This window comes from Mauremys mutica, chromosome 6, assembly GCF_020497125.1.
Source record: "Mauremys mutica isolate MM-2020 ecotype Southern chromosome 6, ASM2049712v1, whole genome shotgun sequence".
NCBI lineage: Eukaryota > Metazoa > Chordata > Testudines > Geoemydidae > Mauremys > Mauremys mutica.
Window position 1 is genome coordinate 97,769,436 of NC_059077.1, and position 16,192 is coordinate 97,785,627.

The following is a 16,192-nucleotide window of genomic DNA, read 5'->3' on the forward strand; positions in this document are numbered from 1 at the left end:
CAGCTGCAATCATTTCAATTCTATTTTAAGACAACATGTTCTTTAATTCTCAGATTTATGACCACAATGTTGCTACCATTTAACTCTGGCATCAAGGCTGAGTGCAGCAATGTAGTGTTAGAAGAAGTCAGAACTCACACCCTGGGAAAACCTGTAAGAATGTTAACACAACAGCCATAGGGGACTGTAAAGAAAGCTAAAAACTCCACTGGAATGACTAATTAAATGAGCAAATATGAATACAGCACTAAGCCAAAAAGAGTATAAAATACTGCGTGTTGCTCACTGTACAGTAGGGAGAGAAAGCACAAGGTGCACGATTTGTCACACACCAGATAGTTATCTCTGCAAATAGTACTGATTTCAGGAGAAAAGTAATTACTGATTTGGAAACCACACCAGAAGAAAAAGAAAAACAAACAAGAGAAAAATCTAAAGAAATTCACTCTTGTGCAACATGATGAATATACCACAAGATAAATTAATAATTGCCAATAGCTAAAGAAACTGAAGTAGTTTTAGATCACTGGACCTCTTCCAAACACTACTGAGCATGAGATTTTAAAGTATAAGCTTGAATCATTCGTTATGAGGATGGAAGCGTGAAACTGAACAAGTAGTAAAAAGTAGTAAGTCATAACAGCAGTTAAAGGCAGACAAAAGAAAAATATAGAGAAATATTAGTTCCACAGTAATGGAAACAATTAGCAGTAGGCTTCAGCAATGGAGGGAAAATAGAAAGATGATACAGGAGAAAAAGAAAACACCACAAAACCACAGAAAGAAGGCAGGAAAACTGAAGAATAAATACTAAATACAGCTTGACAGCAAGATGAAGAGAAAATGGAAGGAATGGTTCTCAGGGAGAAACACAGGAAAATAAAATAAGAGTGTCCAAGGGGCACTGCTATCAACTGCCAAGACCAGATAATTTGTGGCAATGGGAACTGAGAGTTGAAACACCTTACAGCTTTCTAGGTCAGCATGCAATGGCCCAGAGTCACTAGCATCACTGGTAACAGGATTAAGCTCTGAAGAGAACAAACTTGCCAGTGGCAGATTTAAAAAAATAAAATAAAATCAGAAAAGGTTGGGAGTAAGGGACTTAAACTTAGTGACACAGCAGAAGGTGAAGCAGTAGAAAATAAGGTGTTTTCCAGAGGGAATTCTTGCAACAGCAGGCAACTGGAAAACAAGAGCAGGTTCCTAAGCGGCAGCTTATTTTTCTAACAGCAATCTATTTTAATAATAAGATCTCAGTGTGTACAGTGGTCAAAGAAGAACAGGTGCTCACAGAAATGCTGGTCCTTTGGAAAGCGAACTGAGTCAATGGTACTTAGAACAACAACAAAAACCAAGAGCCCAGAGTAGCTACAGAGAGTTACAACAGCCAGCAGACACAGATGGCAGGGGATTCAGTATTTCTAACTGGAAAACTTCCTCCCCCCTCCCACCTGCAACAGGATACACAACTAAAATGCCATATCTCATTTACTACACAAACACAATGTGGCATCTCAATTTGTGTGTCTGGGAGAAAGTAGGTTTCAAATATAAACTGAGAATTCCCCTGCAGTCTGTGAAATTCTGTGACAGATGCCACATTACACCCATATTTTATACCAGAAAATGTCAATAGACTCATCTAACACAGATAAAAGATGCTATCACAAAGTTACCCTGGGCAATGGAAGACATCCTACTAGCTGTGGATGAACGGGGCTAAAATAAGTCTAAATCCTAACGTAGTCAATTGAAGACTTTTAAAAGTTTATCATGTTTATTTATAGTAAGAACAGGCAAAGGAGGCGGCAACTATCAGCAAAGGAGGCAAGACAGTCTCCAAGTAGTATGACCAGGAGTATGACTGAGTGTGTAACTTTTAACTGCAAGTGAGGGGTCTCAGAAGCAGTTTCAATAACTAAGCTTTAAACTCTCAGTCAAAATCTAAGTCACCAGAAGGAAAACACCATAAAAAACACAATATTTTTCATTAAATAATACTTTTTAAGCAATAGGAAACAGACATGGCTGATGTGCCTTGAACACTGCAACAATGATATCTAGATTTGAGCCCCCTTCCCCAGTACACTTTTGATTAAATATTTCTGGAAGTCATGAAATGGAAATAGTGAAATGGTTTAATAAATGAAGTCCAAGAATTAAAATTACTCATATCTATTGGCCCTATGAATGATCCAACAATAATATTTTATTTATAAAACTGTGGGCCACATTTCACTGAAGTAACTAGGAAGTCACTAGGAATGGCCCCTTAAAACAGAAAAAAAAACTATTTTAAGAACTAGTACGCTCTTCAATATTTAACTTGACAGCCAATGTTTGATGCATAATACCATCCTTAGACCCCTCTTAGAAATGCAGTACATTCACTATCTCTTCTCTAATCTTTTCCGCAGGTGAGGATTTCATACATGAAATTCAGTCCAAGAAGGGATTGAGAGTTCCAACCTATTCATGGAGTCTGCATGTAAAAGTGCAGTAAGTAGCAAAGAAAACAGATTTAGGAGGAGCAGTTTGCATTAATTCCTATGAAAGAGGAAAAAGTGGGAGAAGAAACATGCACTACACAAAACACCATATTCACAGCACAATTTAATCAGTCAGGATGACAGGCACGGTGGCACACGAGGCTGAAAAGCATGGTGGAAGCAAATCAAGGTGTGTTTGCAAAGATTCAACTTGTAAGGTTCAACACAGTAAATGTTTCTTATAACTTACAATTCACACTAAAAATTAAGTGACTGCATTCTTCTGAAAGCTGTGCAGGACAAGTGAATCTGAGTATGAACCTGTGTAAGCACAAAGCTTCATAACAAAGTCATGAGGCAATCGGGAGGCACATGATGCATCTGTGAGAGGAAGACGTGAGTGAAGAGGGGAAAATTTAAACCAGTTTCACTATTAAATCAGGCAGATAGTTTAATGTAAACTAGAACCATATTGCAGAATATTTGTAATCAACAGGAAGGGTTTCCAATACGCAAATTAGGCAGGCATTTTAGATAAACACTGCCAGGAAACAGAGCAGGTTGAGAGGGAAACTATATACCTGTTATAAAGGAAATACCACCAGAAAATTGAGTTTTATCAATAATATATTTTTTGGAAATTATGCTCTGTTTAAAACTGTATAAAATTATTTTCTAAAAATCTTTAAGAAAACTGTTAAAATAAGAAGTTTTTAGAGGGTTGGGGTTTTTTGTTTTTTTCTGTGTCCATGAGTCTACCCTAAATGAGGAACCTAACCAGGTTTAATTAAGGCTACTTAAACCTTTACAACTTACTCAAATCAAACTGCTGAAAACGCTGAAGGTTCAACAAAATGCTCACCCACCAAACCGAAACACATATTTTAGTGGCATACCTTAAAATGTTGCTTAATATGCCAACAAAGCACTACATTGTGAAAATACAGAAAGCCAGACATCTTTAAGAGAATTTCAAAGTTCATCTGACAGAATAGAATATTAGCTAACTATCAGACTGCTTTCATTTTATTACCTTTACTTCCTCAGTAAAAAAATAAAATTATTCTAAAAATCCAAAATACACTTATCTGTGAAACCAAAATGGCATGGTGACCATTAACAATGTTTTTTAGTTTAAGTGCTCTTTTCTTTATATAGTGAATTCAGTATTAATACAGGCATCTAATTTCAAGCACTGCTGTGAAAATAAACCCTCCTACTTTTATATGTCCACTGTACATCTTTGCTCGTGTATCCGGCTGCTCTACAGCTGCATGTCTCTGAGGTAGTTTTCAGAAGTGCCTGCTTCATTATGCAAGTTATGTACCTTTTGCCAAAGTAAGTACTTATGATCCCCATTAAGTGCCACCTAAATTTCTGAAGCTTGAGAGACAGTGATTTCAGACCTTCACTCCTGCTAAAATATCTACCAATATAAGGGGGGATGTGATTTGCACCCACTATGTGTAGCAGCTGAAAGACAGCGTCACATGTTTCAATATAAAGGTGAAAACATCTTATTTCTTCTGCTGAGCACTACTAATTTCCAACTCCCCTAGCTACCTCTAGTTCAATAGCAAAGCTTGAGAGAAAGGAAACTCAGAGATGTATCTAGGGTGACCAGATCACCCAGGTCAAATATCGGGACGCGGGGGGGCGGGGCGGGGGCAGAGGGGGAAAAAATGGCGGCAGAGCAAAAAAAAAAAAAAATCCCCCACCCCCGATTCCTCCTCCCTCCGCAAGCGCTGGAGGGAGGCCCGGGAGACTCAGGGGAGCACGGGGCCGGGGTGAGTGTGAGTCCAGCCTGGCCCCGAGCAGGCAGGACTCAGGCGCGGTATCTGGAGGGAGAGTACAGGGTGGCCTGCGGGGCCAGGCAGCGGCTGTTCTCCCCACCTGGGCAGCAGGACTCGGGAGCAGCCGCTGCTGCAGCTCCCACTGCCGCGGGGGGAGGAAGCGGCCGCTGGCCAAGCTCGACAGCTGCGGCTCTGGCGCCCACGAACCCCCCGAGCCCGGGCCTGCTGCGGGGACCCAGCGCGCACGCTGCGCATACCCAGCCCCTGGCCACTCGCGTCTGGGCTGGCTGCCCAGCTGGTGCAATCCTGCGGGCGGCCTCAGAGTGGGGGCAGCAGGCTCCAGCCCCCCGCATCCCGCCCGGGTCCTGCAGGGGAACGAACGGGACTGGGCTGCCGATGCCTCCGCCACGGGATTGCACCAGCTGGGCAGCCAGCCCAGACGCGACTGGCCAGGGGCTGAGCGCAGTGTGCGCGCTGCCCCGCAGCAGGCCCGGGCTCGGGGGGTTCAGGCCCGGGCACCAAAGCTGCAGCCGACGAGCGCCACGTGCTTGGCCACTTCCTCCCCCCGCAGCAGTGGGAGCTGCAGCAGCGGCTGCTCCCGAGTCCCCTGCCCAGGTGGGGAGAACAGCCGCCACCTAGCCCCACGGACCGCCCCCCTACTCTCCCTCCAGGTACCGCGCCCGAATCCTGCCTGCTCGGGGCCAGGCCAGACTCACACTCACCCTGGCCCCGCACTCCCCTGAGTCTCCTGGGCATGGCATGCTTGGAAAGAGGCGGGGATTTGGGGAAGGATCCAATGGGGGAAGAAGGGGGCGGAGTCGGGGCAGGGGAGGGCGCGAGCCCTTCGGGCTCCGGAGCCTTTGCTTGTTTGTCCAGTGTCCCGACCTAACATTGGTCGGGACGCGGGACAAACAAGCAAATATCTGGACAGTCCCGATAAAATCGGGATATCTGGTCACCCTAGATGTATCCCACCAACAGCTTCTCTCCAGAAATAACTAAACGTTCACAAATGTGATTAAGAAGACAGCTGCCAGTTGAGAATTTAAAAGATATACTCCTTATCAGAAGAGGACAACAGCAATCTCTTTCAAAACACCCAAGATATCATTCCATTTGGAAGTCTTGTTTGCTGACATAAGATAAGTAAGTGCTCTCACTGTTTCAGATGTTACTAAGGTGTTAAAAGCTACTTACGGTTTCCCCCCAGGGATTCCTGCTAGATTTGGAGGGATTCCAGGTACTCTCATGTGAGGAGGAGGATCAAATCCAACCTGATAGTGAAAAATGAATACATCTCAAGCCTGTTGAATGAGAAACACAGCTCCCCTTCCTTCACCCCCAACTCATTTTATGTATTAAAAAAATGGTGTAGAGTATTTTACAAATGCAAATGTTTCTTATTGGAATGCATTAAAGGGACATTCTTAAGAGATTTATTTTTATGTTTTCCAGTGTTCGCATTCAAAAACTGAACCAATAGATGTACATGATCGTAACAGCTTAAATATGACAGTAATGATATGCTTAATACATTATGTGCTACTATAGGATTTTCTAGCATTTTAAATCTTATTATATTAATTCATCTAGCATAAATACATACTTCAAGCAACCTCTACAACAAATATGGACCAAAGTGAATTAAAGTTCATCCTTTGAAATAGTATCCATAACTTAAAACCATAATGCATGTAGTTTTAAAGACATGTATATGCCGGTTACAATTTCCATCCTTTCTGCTCAAGAAAACTGTTTTCCAGTTAAAAAGATAAGCCTCATTCTAGAATTTAGAGAATACAGAACCAAGCCTCACATATCCTGCAAATACTTTCGCGCATAACTTTACTTGGAAATAATCCCAATTAATTCACTGGGACTACTTGTGTGCTTAAAGTTACACACTTAAATGTTTGCAAAACTGGGCCCCTATTTAGTTTTACTGTATGATAGTGGTGACTAAAGAGTACCTTATTTGCACTGTTGCCAGGCATAAGGAATTTTCTAACTCTCCAGGCCACAGAGCAATAAAAAAAAAAAAGACACCAACTTCATATTTTTATTTTCATAAAAAATGAAACTCCAAGCACAAAGGAGTGGATAAAAAGCCTTCTATGTGCTGCAAGATTAATTTAGGATGTCTATAAACTGTACAAATCTGCTCCAGTAGGAGAAAAACAGATGTCCAGGGAACCAATGAAGAGCTTTGTAGCTTCCAACACTACCTTTTTATTCACAAAAATATATAAATAGTTTGGCACTTCTTATTGAATCAAAGCACTAATGAAGGCAAACAAAAACTGAAACATACATAAATACACTGGGAGTCTGTTTTCAAGGCAGGAGTTTGCTTCTGTAGCCATAGAGCAAAGTGAAACATACAGTGAAGTAGTCAAGCCTCTGGCGTTGTTATGGCCTGGAAGTTAGACAATGTTAAATGACACATGTAGCCTTTCCCAGTGAACCAAAACTCATCCTATTGAGATGGCAAGCAATGTGTTTCCTACCATAGGAGATCGTCCATAGGCAACCACGGCGGCTGCAGCTGCAGCAGCACTCATCTGCGGGGACATATTGTGCAGACTGGCATAAGCTGCGCCTGGACTGGTCAACTCTCCGTTCATGCCAGCATGAGGTACCATTCCAAATGGAGTAGGGTATGGTCCTGACACCGCCATGGGCGTCCTCAAACCAGCAGCTGCAGTTTAATGAAATAATGTGCTCATTTTGAATTCAAGTAATTTTCTTTCTATTTCTCTGCATACAGGGAAGAAATCACTGTCATTCCAGATGGATACTTCTTTTCCAACACCCAGTCTTCCCCTCTGTCCACAGTCCCTTTTAATGTTGCCAGGTACATTCTGAACTAGGCTCATCACCACCACACATCCTGGCTCTCTGTAAATGAGAAGCTCATATATGCCTAGCTATTCTGATTACTTTTAATAATCCCTACACATACTGCCCATTCCTTCCTTCCTTCCTATTTTCCTTCTCCCCATTGTTCATGTTATTTTGTCTTTCTCTATTTACTGCAATAAGGCTGAGAGTTATAGTTTAGAAAACTGACATCTGAAGACTGTAATAGCAAAGGTAAGCATTGCTCTGAATTTGTCATGATTTACATTTCAGCAAATATTAGCTGCTTCAAATACAGGATAAGGCTAGGAAGGAGCTTGCAATCAGAATTATTAGCAGAAACTTTAAAGAAGTCATTACGTAGTTTAGATTATTTGGAAAGAAGATAAAAAATGTAAACAGTCTGAAAGAGGTACAAGCTGCTGAAAGCTAAGTCTGAACATCTGTTTCTTATCAAACCTCTTCAACAATATAAAGAATAAAGCAATACATTTATTTAATATTCACAAATTACATAAGTAAAAGATTAATGGAAGACTTAGAAAAGCACATGAAAAGCAATGCATTACCAGCTTGGTTAACTAGAGGGTCCATTGTTGGAGGTTTGCCAAGGCCTGGACGAAGTCCTGGAGTAGCACTAGTGCCCGGAGTTGGCACATCACTTCGAGGAGTCGGTGTGCTGGATTTCAGAACAGGCGTGCTGGCTTTTTCATGCTGGTATCATTAAACAAATTAAATGAGTATTATTTTTAATCCAGGCCATATTACACAATTTATCACAACAGCAGCTGGGACACTGGGCACCTACTACCTACTCCCTCAGCCAATTTTCATAAATCCACACAATGTTGATAGCATTAACTTGTGAGTGAGAAATGTTGACCTTTCCTATTCCTGCCAAAATTAAACAAGCACAAAATGCAGAAGGTCATTTTTTTCCTTCCTCCACAGGCATTAATATGTCTGAGATAGTTTTAATTCAGTCTAAAATCAGCATCTCAAATATTACAGATAACAATTTGTCTAATGTCCCAGATTAAAGTCCAAAAGAGGAGTGATGCCTAATTGATAATCTCCTAAAATAAAACAATTTAATAAAATGTGCCAGTATAACATGATCAAATAATTTACCAAAAGAGAGAGTAAAACAGCCTATTTAGAAGAAGGCAACCATGATTCTGCAGAACTTTTAAAAGATCTGTGTGTGTATGTTTTGTCTGTAGTGAAGAATAAGTGTAAGCTATTTTCAACTCGAAAAAGAAAACACTGTTTAAAGTGAACCATTTGCATTATACGGTAAACTTGGAAACCATTAGTTATAAGTGCATAGGAAAGATCAGCGTGAAGTAGAAGTTTTTATCAGCGAAGAAGAGGGTTGTATAGTACTATAAAGGTCTAGGGGAACAAGAACGTGCTTCAACTTCAAGTGTATAAAATAAGACATCCGCTGCCAACAAGCAAGCCACTATGCACAGTAATTAGTAGTTAGCCCATACACGTGAGAAATAGATAGGTATTTCCTCTGGACTACAGACTGCTTTTAATACTCACCAAACTCATTTCTTTGGATTTCAAGGAAGTGGAACTTCCTGAGGAGGCTGTGGACGCTGGACTGCTAGAGGCATCTTTTTTCAGCAGGCGGTTTTTATCTATGCCATTCTCACGTGGCGAGTGTGCCGGACTTGCCCGGGGTGATGAAGGATCCTAAAATAATAATACTACTAATAAAGCAAAAAACAAACACAAATGGGGGAAGAGGGACAGCAGAAAACTACTTTATGGCTATGGGCTTGTACAAAGCACTGCCACAGAATTATCACCAAGAAAAAACTGGAAAGTTTTAAATAGATAAGTTTAAAATACATAATTTTTTTTAAATATTAGTTTTTGTTTGTTTCTCTGTGACAATGTCTCCTCTTCATCTGGTCAGTGGGGGCAGTTAGCCCACTGATTAAAATAAATCCACTTAATTTTGCATGTGAGTTTTAAATAATAACATGGTAATTTTTTTCTTAAATATATAAAGAGGAGATTACAATGTAATTACAGATGAGATATGACAAGTGTGTGACAAACAGTGAGAGGGAAGGGAGAACAAGAGTAACAGTACTATGATTATGCAGTTCATAGTGTCCGCAGCATGATAGCTCTGAATAATGCAAACGTTATTTTAAAAATTTCTTGTCAAACGATAACCCACTTTGCTTATCTCCATCCTCAAAGAAAATGACCCTGAGCTCCTGGCCCATAGAGTATGTATTACCTATTGTTTTCTTTCCTCTATACAAACTGTCCATATTACCCCTCTATGCAGCAAACCTTCCCCCCACTCCTCCTCCTCCTGCCCCCCCCCCCCCCGCCACATGCCTGCCCCGGGTGGAGGCTGCAAAGCCATCAGGACTCCAATGGTTCCTCCACACACACTGCTGCTCTCCTGGGGGTTGGGTGGACCCCTGCAGGTGGTATCAGATGCAGGAGAGCAGAAAGTCTTTTAATCAATTCTGTATTGTCTGCTCAGATATTGCTTTGGTCTGGACTTCTGAGGATGTTGCTAGTTACCTAGCTCCCTGCTCGGATACCCACTTTCCACCATCCAATGGTACGAAACTGATGGCTGACAGAGCGAACCTCATCTGTACACCATGGCTTGGTAAAGGCCCTGCCTCCCAGTGCTGCTAGAAGGCAGATCGGAGTAAGAGAAGAGGACTGATGGCATCCTATGCTCCCAAAGTCTTGTATCTGCAGGACATAAGAGGCGGAGGAGGGAGTTGGACTAGCCCCCTCCACCTTGGTGCTGCTGGCAGGAACTGCTGCTACCTAGACTGTCTTTCCTGAAGAATGGTAGGGTCTTCTTAAAGGGCAACTCACCCTAGGAAATTCTGTGGACATATCTAGTTGCATCTCAACTCTCAGTTCACTTTAACCCTGTGTTCCAATCCCACCCCTGCCAAAGACACTCTGATTTAAAAACACTGCCTGATCAACCCTGGTCCTGTACATACATCCCCATCTTAACTCTTCCCCACCACACAGAGGCAGCCATGACAGCAGCTGTGAAATGTTGAAATGCATCTTATGGGAAAGCTGAAATGTGTATGAACCAGTGCAAGAAGGAGCAGATAAGACAGCCCATTTTGCTCTGTCCTGTTATATGGCAGCCAGCAGGCATTACATTTTAAGATTTTTCAGGTTAATTACTAATATTAGTAAAAAGAAAATAGCCAAGCATTATTTTTATATACATTTTGATGATAGTGAATTTTTCCTTCAATGCTTGGGCAAATGTTAAAAATGCAAAAAATGAAAACTAAGTTACCTCATTGGATACATCCACAACCAAGTTATCATCACTCTTGTCCCCATCGCTGTCCTACAAAAAATTGTTTATTTCATTTAATACACTTGAAAAGCACGGAAAAAGGCTAAGCTTCTGCTGGATTCACAACCTGAATATTAAACATCACTGTTCTACCCGAATTAGACAGACAGAAAGGAGAGCCACACCATTAGCAGCAGAGAGTCCTTCGCCACTTCTATAAATGATAGGGCAAATATACAAATTTGATGAAAATAGGAGCACAGCTCTTTTGCCTTTTAGCTTTACATTAGATTTGTGATATTTGAAAGAATATTTGTATTTAACTATAAAATATAAATGATGTATGGCTACTCCGGTAACTGTTTACACTCTGAGGAAAAAAGACATCCTTAACTGCTCTCATTGTTAACCTGTATGTTTCAGTCCTATCCACTGTAAAAGGAGAGTTGCAGAATTAGGTACAGTTTGCACAGTGCTTTGAACATGAAAAGCACAATGGCAAGGATTTTCAAAGAAGTTTCCTATGTGTACTACTTGTTTCAGAAGATTCTCCTAAGTCCAAGGTAATTCTGGATAAGTCTAGAGTCCAGTTTGAGACCATCCCAATTTCCATTTTGAAGCTTCATAATATCAAAAAGTTTTGAGCAGAAATTAAATGGAAAGATCTTGAGTTTACTGTCCTATTTCCAATCCCACAATTCCCTTTAGCCAACTTATTTCTGCTTTCTAGACACAAATGCCTCCTTGTCATTAAAAGTGCTGCTTTTAGGAAAGCAGGAAAACAGCAACCATGTGAGTGCAGTTGGAAATCTAGTAAATCTTTAAATATGAAGCCTGTTCCAGCATGGAATTATTTTAAACTCTTTGTTTTAAGAATTAAGTATTTATCTTATCTATTTATAATCCAGTTCCATTCCTACTGTTTCTACCAAAAAGAGAAGTTGTCTTATCTTCCATAAAATCAACAGTTTCACATTGTATCTGATTCCCAAGGAAACAGACAATGGTTTAAGCATGCTCTCCTTTGAATAAATGAGGTTACTAATACTCCCAAAACTGCTAGCATCTGGACACTAGTGAGTTGAAAGAAAGATTTTAGTACATAGGAAAGTTTGTCAAAAGTTCCCAGCATCTATACAAGATGGTGGAAGAAATCACAGACTTTGGTTTCAAAGATGCAGTGGTAATAGAAGGCTAGGTTAACAGGAGAAGGAAGGTGCCCCAATCTGCTTACAGCTGCTCTGATGCAACCCCAAAATCAAAGAGACTACAAGGGTGTCACTGATAGGATAGAACTGCACCTACTGTGATCAACACAAGCATCTGGTGAAAACCTGAGATCAAGTGAAAGAGATAAATCATACCCACAGATGTTGAGAATTACAGTAACTCCTCACTTAACGTTGTAGTTATGTTCCTGAAAAATGCGACTTTAAGTGAAATGATGTTAAGTGAATCCAATTTCCACATAAGAATTAATGTAAATGGAGGGGTTAGGTTCCAGGGAAATTTTTTTCACCAGATTAAAAAAAACTATATATTATATAGACATACACACAGTAAACGAAGAATTTAATACTATTCACAGCTATGATGATTGTGAAGCTTGGTTGAGGTGGTGACATTAGAGGGTGGAAGAGGGTAGGATATTTTCCAGGGAATGCCTTGCTGATAAATCAGTGGTTCTCAAACTTTTGTACTGGTGACCCCTTTCACGTAGCAAGCCTCTGAGTGCGACCTCCCCATATAAATTTAAAATACTTTTTTATATATTTAACACCATTATAAATGCTGGAGGCAAAGCAGGCTTTGGGGTGGAGGCTGGCAGCTTGTGACCCCCCCATTTAATAACCTCGTGACCCCCTGAGGCGTCCCAACCCCCAGTTTGAGAACCCCTGTGCTAAATGATGAACTACCACTCGGCTGAGCCCTCAAGGGTTAACGTAGTTGTTAATGTAGCCTCTCACTCTACAAGGCAGCAGAGGAATGGAGGGGAGGGGAGATAGCGTAGCAGACAGAGACAGACACACGCCTTGTGTGTGGGAGAGAGAGAGAAAAGCACACTGCCTCTTTAAGTAAGCTGACCCACTCTAAGGGCACGGTCTTGGATCAGGAAGTTGAGACAGCAGCTGCTGCCCCAGGCTCTCTCTGTCTCTCTCCATCTGTGTCCCCATCCTGCTCTATTTGGAGAAGAAGGGGTAAGCTGGGTGTAGGAGCAGGAGGGAGGGGAGACACCCTGACATTAGCCCCCCTCCCTCTCCCTCTCCTCCCCAGCCCAGCAAGCAGGAGGCTTGGGGAGCAGCTGCAAGGCAGAGGGCAGGAGCAGAATGTGGCGTGGGGGGGGGGGATAGCTGCAACTGCTAGCCTGCTGGGCGGCTGCAGCACGCACAGGGAACTTAGGGGAGCAGGTTGCTGATGGGGGAACTGATAGGAGGGCTGTCAGTCCACCCTGGTTCCAAGCCCCCACCAGCTAGTTGCAACAGGCTGCTCTTCCCACAAGCAGTGGACAAAGCAGGCGGCTGCCAAACAACATTAGAGGGAGCATTGCACAACTTTAAACAAGCATGTTCCCTAATTGATCAGCAACCTAACAACGAAACAATGTTAACCGGGATGACTTTAAGTGAGGAGTTACTGTACAATAGAATCTAATTTTCTTGGGTCTGAGTGACCAGCAATGCAGCTAGTGCCTGAAGCCACAGACCCAGAGCATTCTTGCCACCGTACAATTGTGTCACAATTCCACTTTTAACAAAAATAGATCAGTCCTCCTCTCTGTTTCTCTGTGTGACTAACATCCCCATTCCTTTTCCAATTACTATTATTTCTATTTAATTTACATTAAATTCTGTTCCTCCCATGCTTATCTACCATAATCTTGGAAGAAGGTTAAGGGGAGAAATGCTGAACCATTGCAGCCAGTGCATATGATCCACGACCCTTTCTGCTGTTGGTTTTTGGAACTTCAGGGGCAAGTAAAGCTGGTCAAAAGACAACACACAAGTCGTGCTAACATTTTACTGGTGGGTTTTTATTTTTTTTCATTGCTTTTCATAGAAATTTTGTTATTTCAACCAGGGTAAGTAGTAGGTAGCTTTGTTAGGTTACATGGCAAGCAGAAACCAGTGGCAGTGTGCCAGAGACTATACAGACTCAAGTTTGTGGGCATTGCACTACAGTGCTAAAAATAGCTGTGTAGACATTTGGGTTCGGGCTCCGAAGTTAAGGAGGGGGATGGATTTCACCACAGGTTACTGCTTGCCTTGTAGATGTACCCTCAAGGACCCTGAGGCACATTCAAGCTAAAATGGTGGCTACTACACCTCTACTCCGATATAACGCTGTCCTCGGAAGCCAAAAAATCTTACTGTGTTACAGGTGAAACCACGTTATATCAAACTTGCTTTGATCCTCTGGAGTGCGCAGCCCCCCCACCCCCCAGAGCGCTGCTTTACCACGTTATATCTGAATAAATGTTATATCGGGTCGCATTATATTGCAGTAGAAGTGTATTACAATTTGCATAAGGGGAGGAAACAGAGATAAACAACTTGCTTCTGAATCCTAGGAGGCTTCTGACTCCTAAAGGCAGGCACTGCTGGTTCCCTAAAACCCAATGACAGTAATAATAATGGGACTAGGCTAAACTATTCAGTCATTACACTATATAGCATGAATGAATATGGAGAACCCTCAATAAGTGTGGCAACAACCACATGAAACATGAAATACAGCTTTTAACAAGGGTGGATTTTTTTAATCAGGTTTTTTAAATTTAAATCAGTTTTTATTTTTGTTTTTAATAAAAATATTTACATATAAAATTGGAACTATGACAATCTATGGTGAGGCCTAAACTTATTATAATGTATAAGAGCAGAGAGACTATTTTCTTAATTTCAGTTTATTCAACTATTTCAGTTCAGTGACTAGTTCATTCAAAGTTAACTAACTAATGGCAGTTGAAAATGCAGGAAAGCTTGTTTTCCTCTTCCAATCTATGAATGAAAACTAGGTTTGAGACTATGAGATCTACTAGTTCTAAAATCTTAAGGACTCGGTGACCAGAAACAATGAGATTTACCAACTACAGATAATACTTCCTTTGTTTAATAAATCAGATGCTTTAAATCCAAAACATATTTTGATACACCTTTTGATAAACTTTCATATTATGTATGCAGTATATTTAAGATAGTTTAATTAAAAATTAGTATCCCATTTTTGTGCTCTTTTAATTGAAATTCCATCAAAATAGAGCTTGACATAAATCTTATGTTAAAATTAATCATTTAATAAATAAGAAATGCACCATTCACATTTTCTAACATAAAAAATTAAAAATGAATTAAGAAAAATTAAGAATCCAAATGAATGTAAATTATTCTATATGACTGCTTAAATAAATGTGGTGTATCCTTCTGATTAGCAAAAACAAACACCAAATTTAATGTGAAGCTATATTTAGTTGCAATTCAACATGAGAACTAACCTTCTTTAGGAAAATAACTAAAAAGTATAAATATTAAGCCAGATTATAATAGATTTAAATGAGTGATTTAAATAACTGATTTAAAATCAATCAATCTGCCCTGCTTTTAACAACTATTTCACTGCTCACACACAAAATATCTGCAAATAAATTAATCATTTATTTGAAACAGATTTCTTACATAGTGGCTGGAATCCTTATCATCCACCTTTCTTTTTTTGATATCATTGGAATATTCAGGACCATTCCTGCGTTTATCTGTGTTTCGCAGACTGTCCGGTACCAACAGAGAATTACTCTGTAAAGACAAAAAAAAGGGTCAATCAAAAATTCCTTCCCGAATTCCTTCATATACACCTGAAAACTAAAACTAGATGCAATAGATATTTTAGAAACCTAATACCTTCTCAATTTCTCATTCGATTTAATTCAACTTATCAAAATCTTCAAAGGCAAATTATAATGATATAAAATGCATGAATCCCTATTTTGCTTATTCGTTGCTTAATTTTGCATAAATCAACCTATCAGAAATTTAGTTCACTTGTCAGTTACTATTTGTGAGGTTACTCAATTTAACTGACCTCATTGTTTTACTTTAGGAGAAACACTGTTTATTCATGAACATATAAAATACTGTATGTATTCACATATACACAAACATACAGTGGCATTTATATATTATAATTGCAAATTTAAAGTTATTACCTAAGGATGGATTTCTCATTTTTACAATGTAAAAACAAATAAAGCTTGGAGGATCTGCCCATTGCATGTACCATTATGAACACTACCTCTTAAAACAATAACAATTAAGTAGGTGTTCACTACAGAGTAAGATTACCCAGTGCTTGTTTGTTTATTAGCTGTGATAGTAACCTCAAAAGGATGCCCTAAATTTACTGCAAATAGAAAGATTAAATATTTTCACTGCCAACATAAAATTCACCGTTAATGTGAAATTAAAGCTATCACATTGTTTAATCAGTCTTAGACTTAAAAACTGAGGCCAGTACACACACAAAAGACAAGAGCAAAGACTAATCTTTTCTACAAATGACACAGGCTACTTTCATTCAGTTATGCTAAGTACAAACTGTTGACCCAAAGAAAAAAAGGCATTTTAAATATTTTTGGGTCACATGACACAATTTGACATGCCTCTGATTCCCATCTCCCCTCCAGCTAAAGCATTAAAACATGTTACAATGATTCTTTTAAGTACAGAATTAGCATA

General features: G+C 40.2%; 1 protein-coding gene across 2 annotated transcripts in view; it reads right to left on the reverse strand.

Annotated features, from left to right (window-relative positions):
- LOC123372520 (transducin-like enhancer protein 1) overlaps positions 1–16,192 on the reverse strand; it is a 99,320-nt gene that overhangs the window by 25,118 nt on the left and 58,010 nt on the right. For both annotated transcript variants that reach the window (XM_045020665.1, XM_045020663.1), the window contains exons 9-14: positions 15,137–15,253; positions 10,461–10,514; positions 8,696–8,848; positions 7,714–7,858; positions 6,793–6,983; positions 5,483–5,559 (exon numbers count right to left, since the gene is read on the reverse strand). In XM_045020665.1, the coding sequence (XP_044876600.1) occupies positions 5,483–5,559; positions 6,793–6,983; positions 7,714–7,858; positions 8,696–8,848; positions 10,461–10,514; positions 15,137–15,253 (737 nt within the window). The remainder of the gene's footprint in view (positions 1–5,482; positions 5,560–6,792; positions 6,984–7,713; positions 7,859–8,695; positions 8,849–10,460; positions 10,515–15,136; positions 15,254–16,192) is intronic.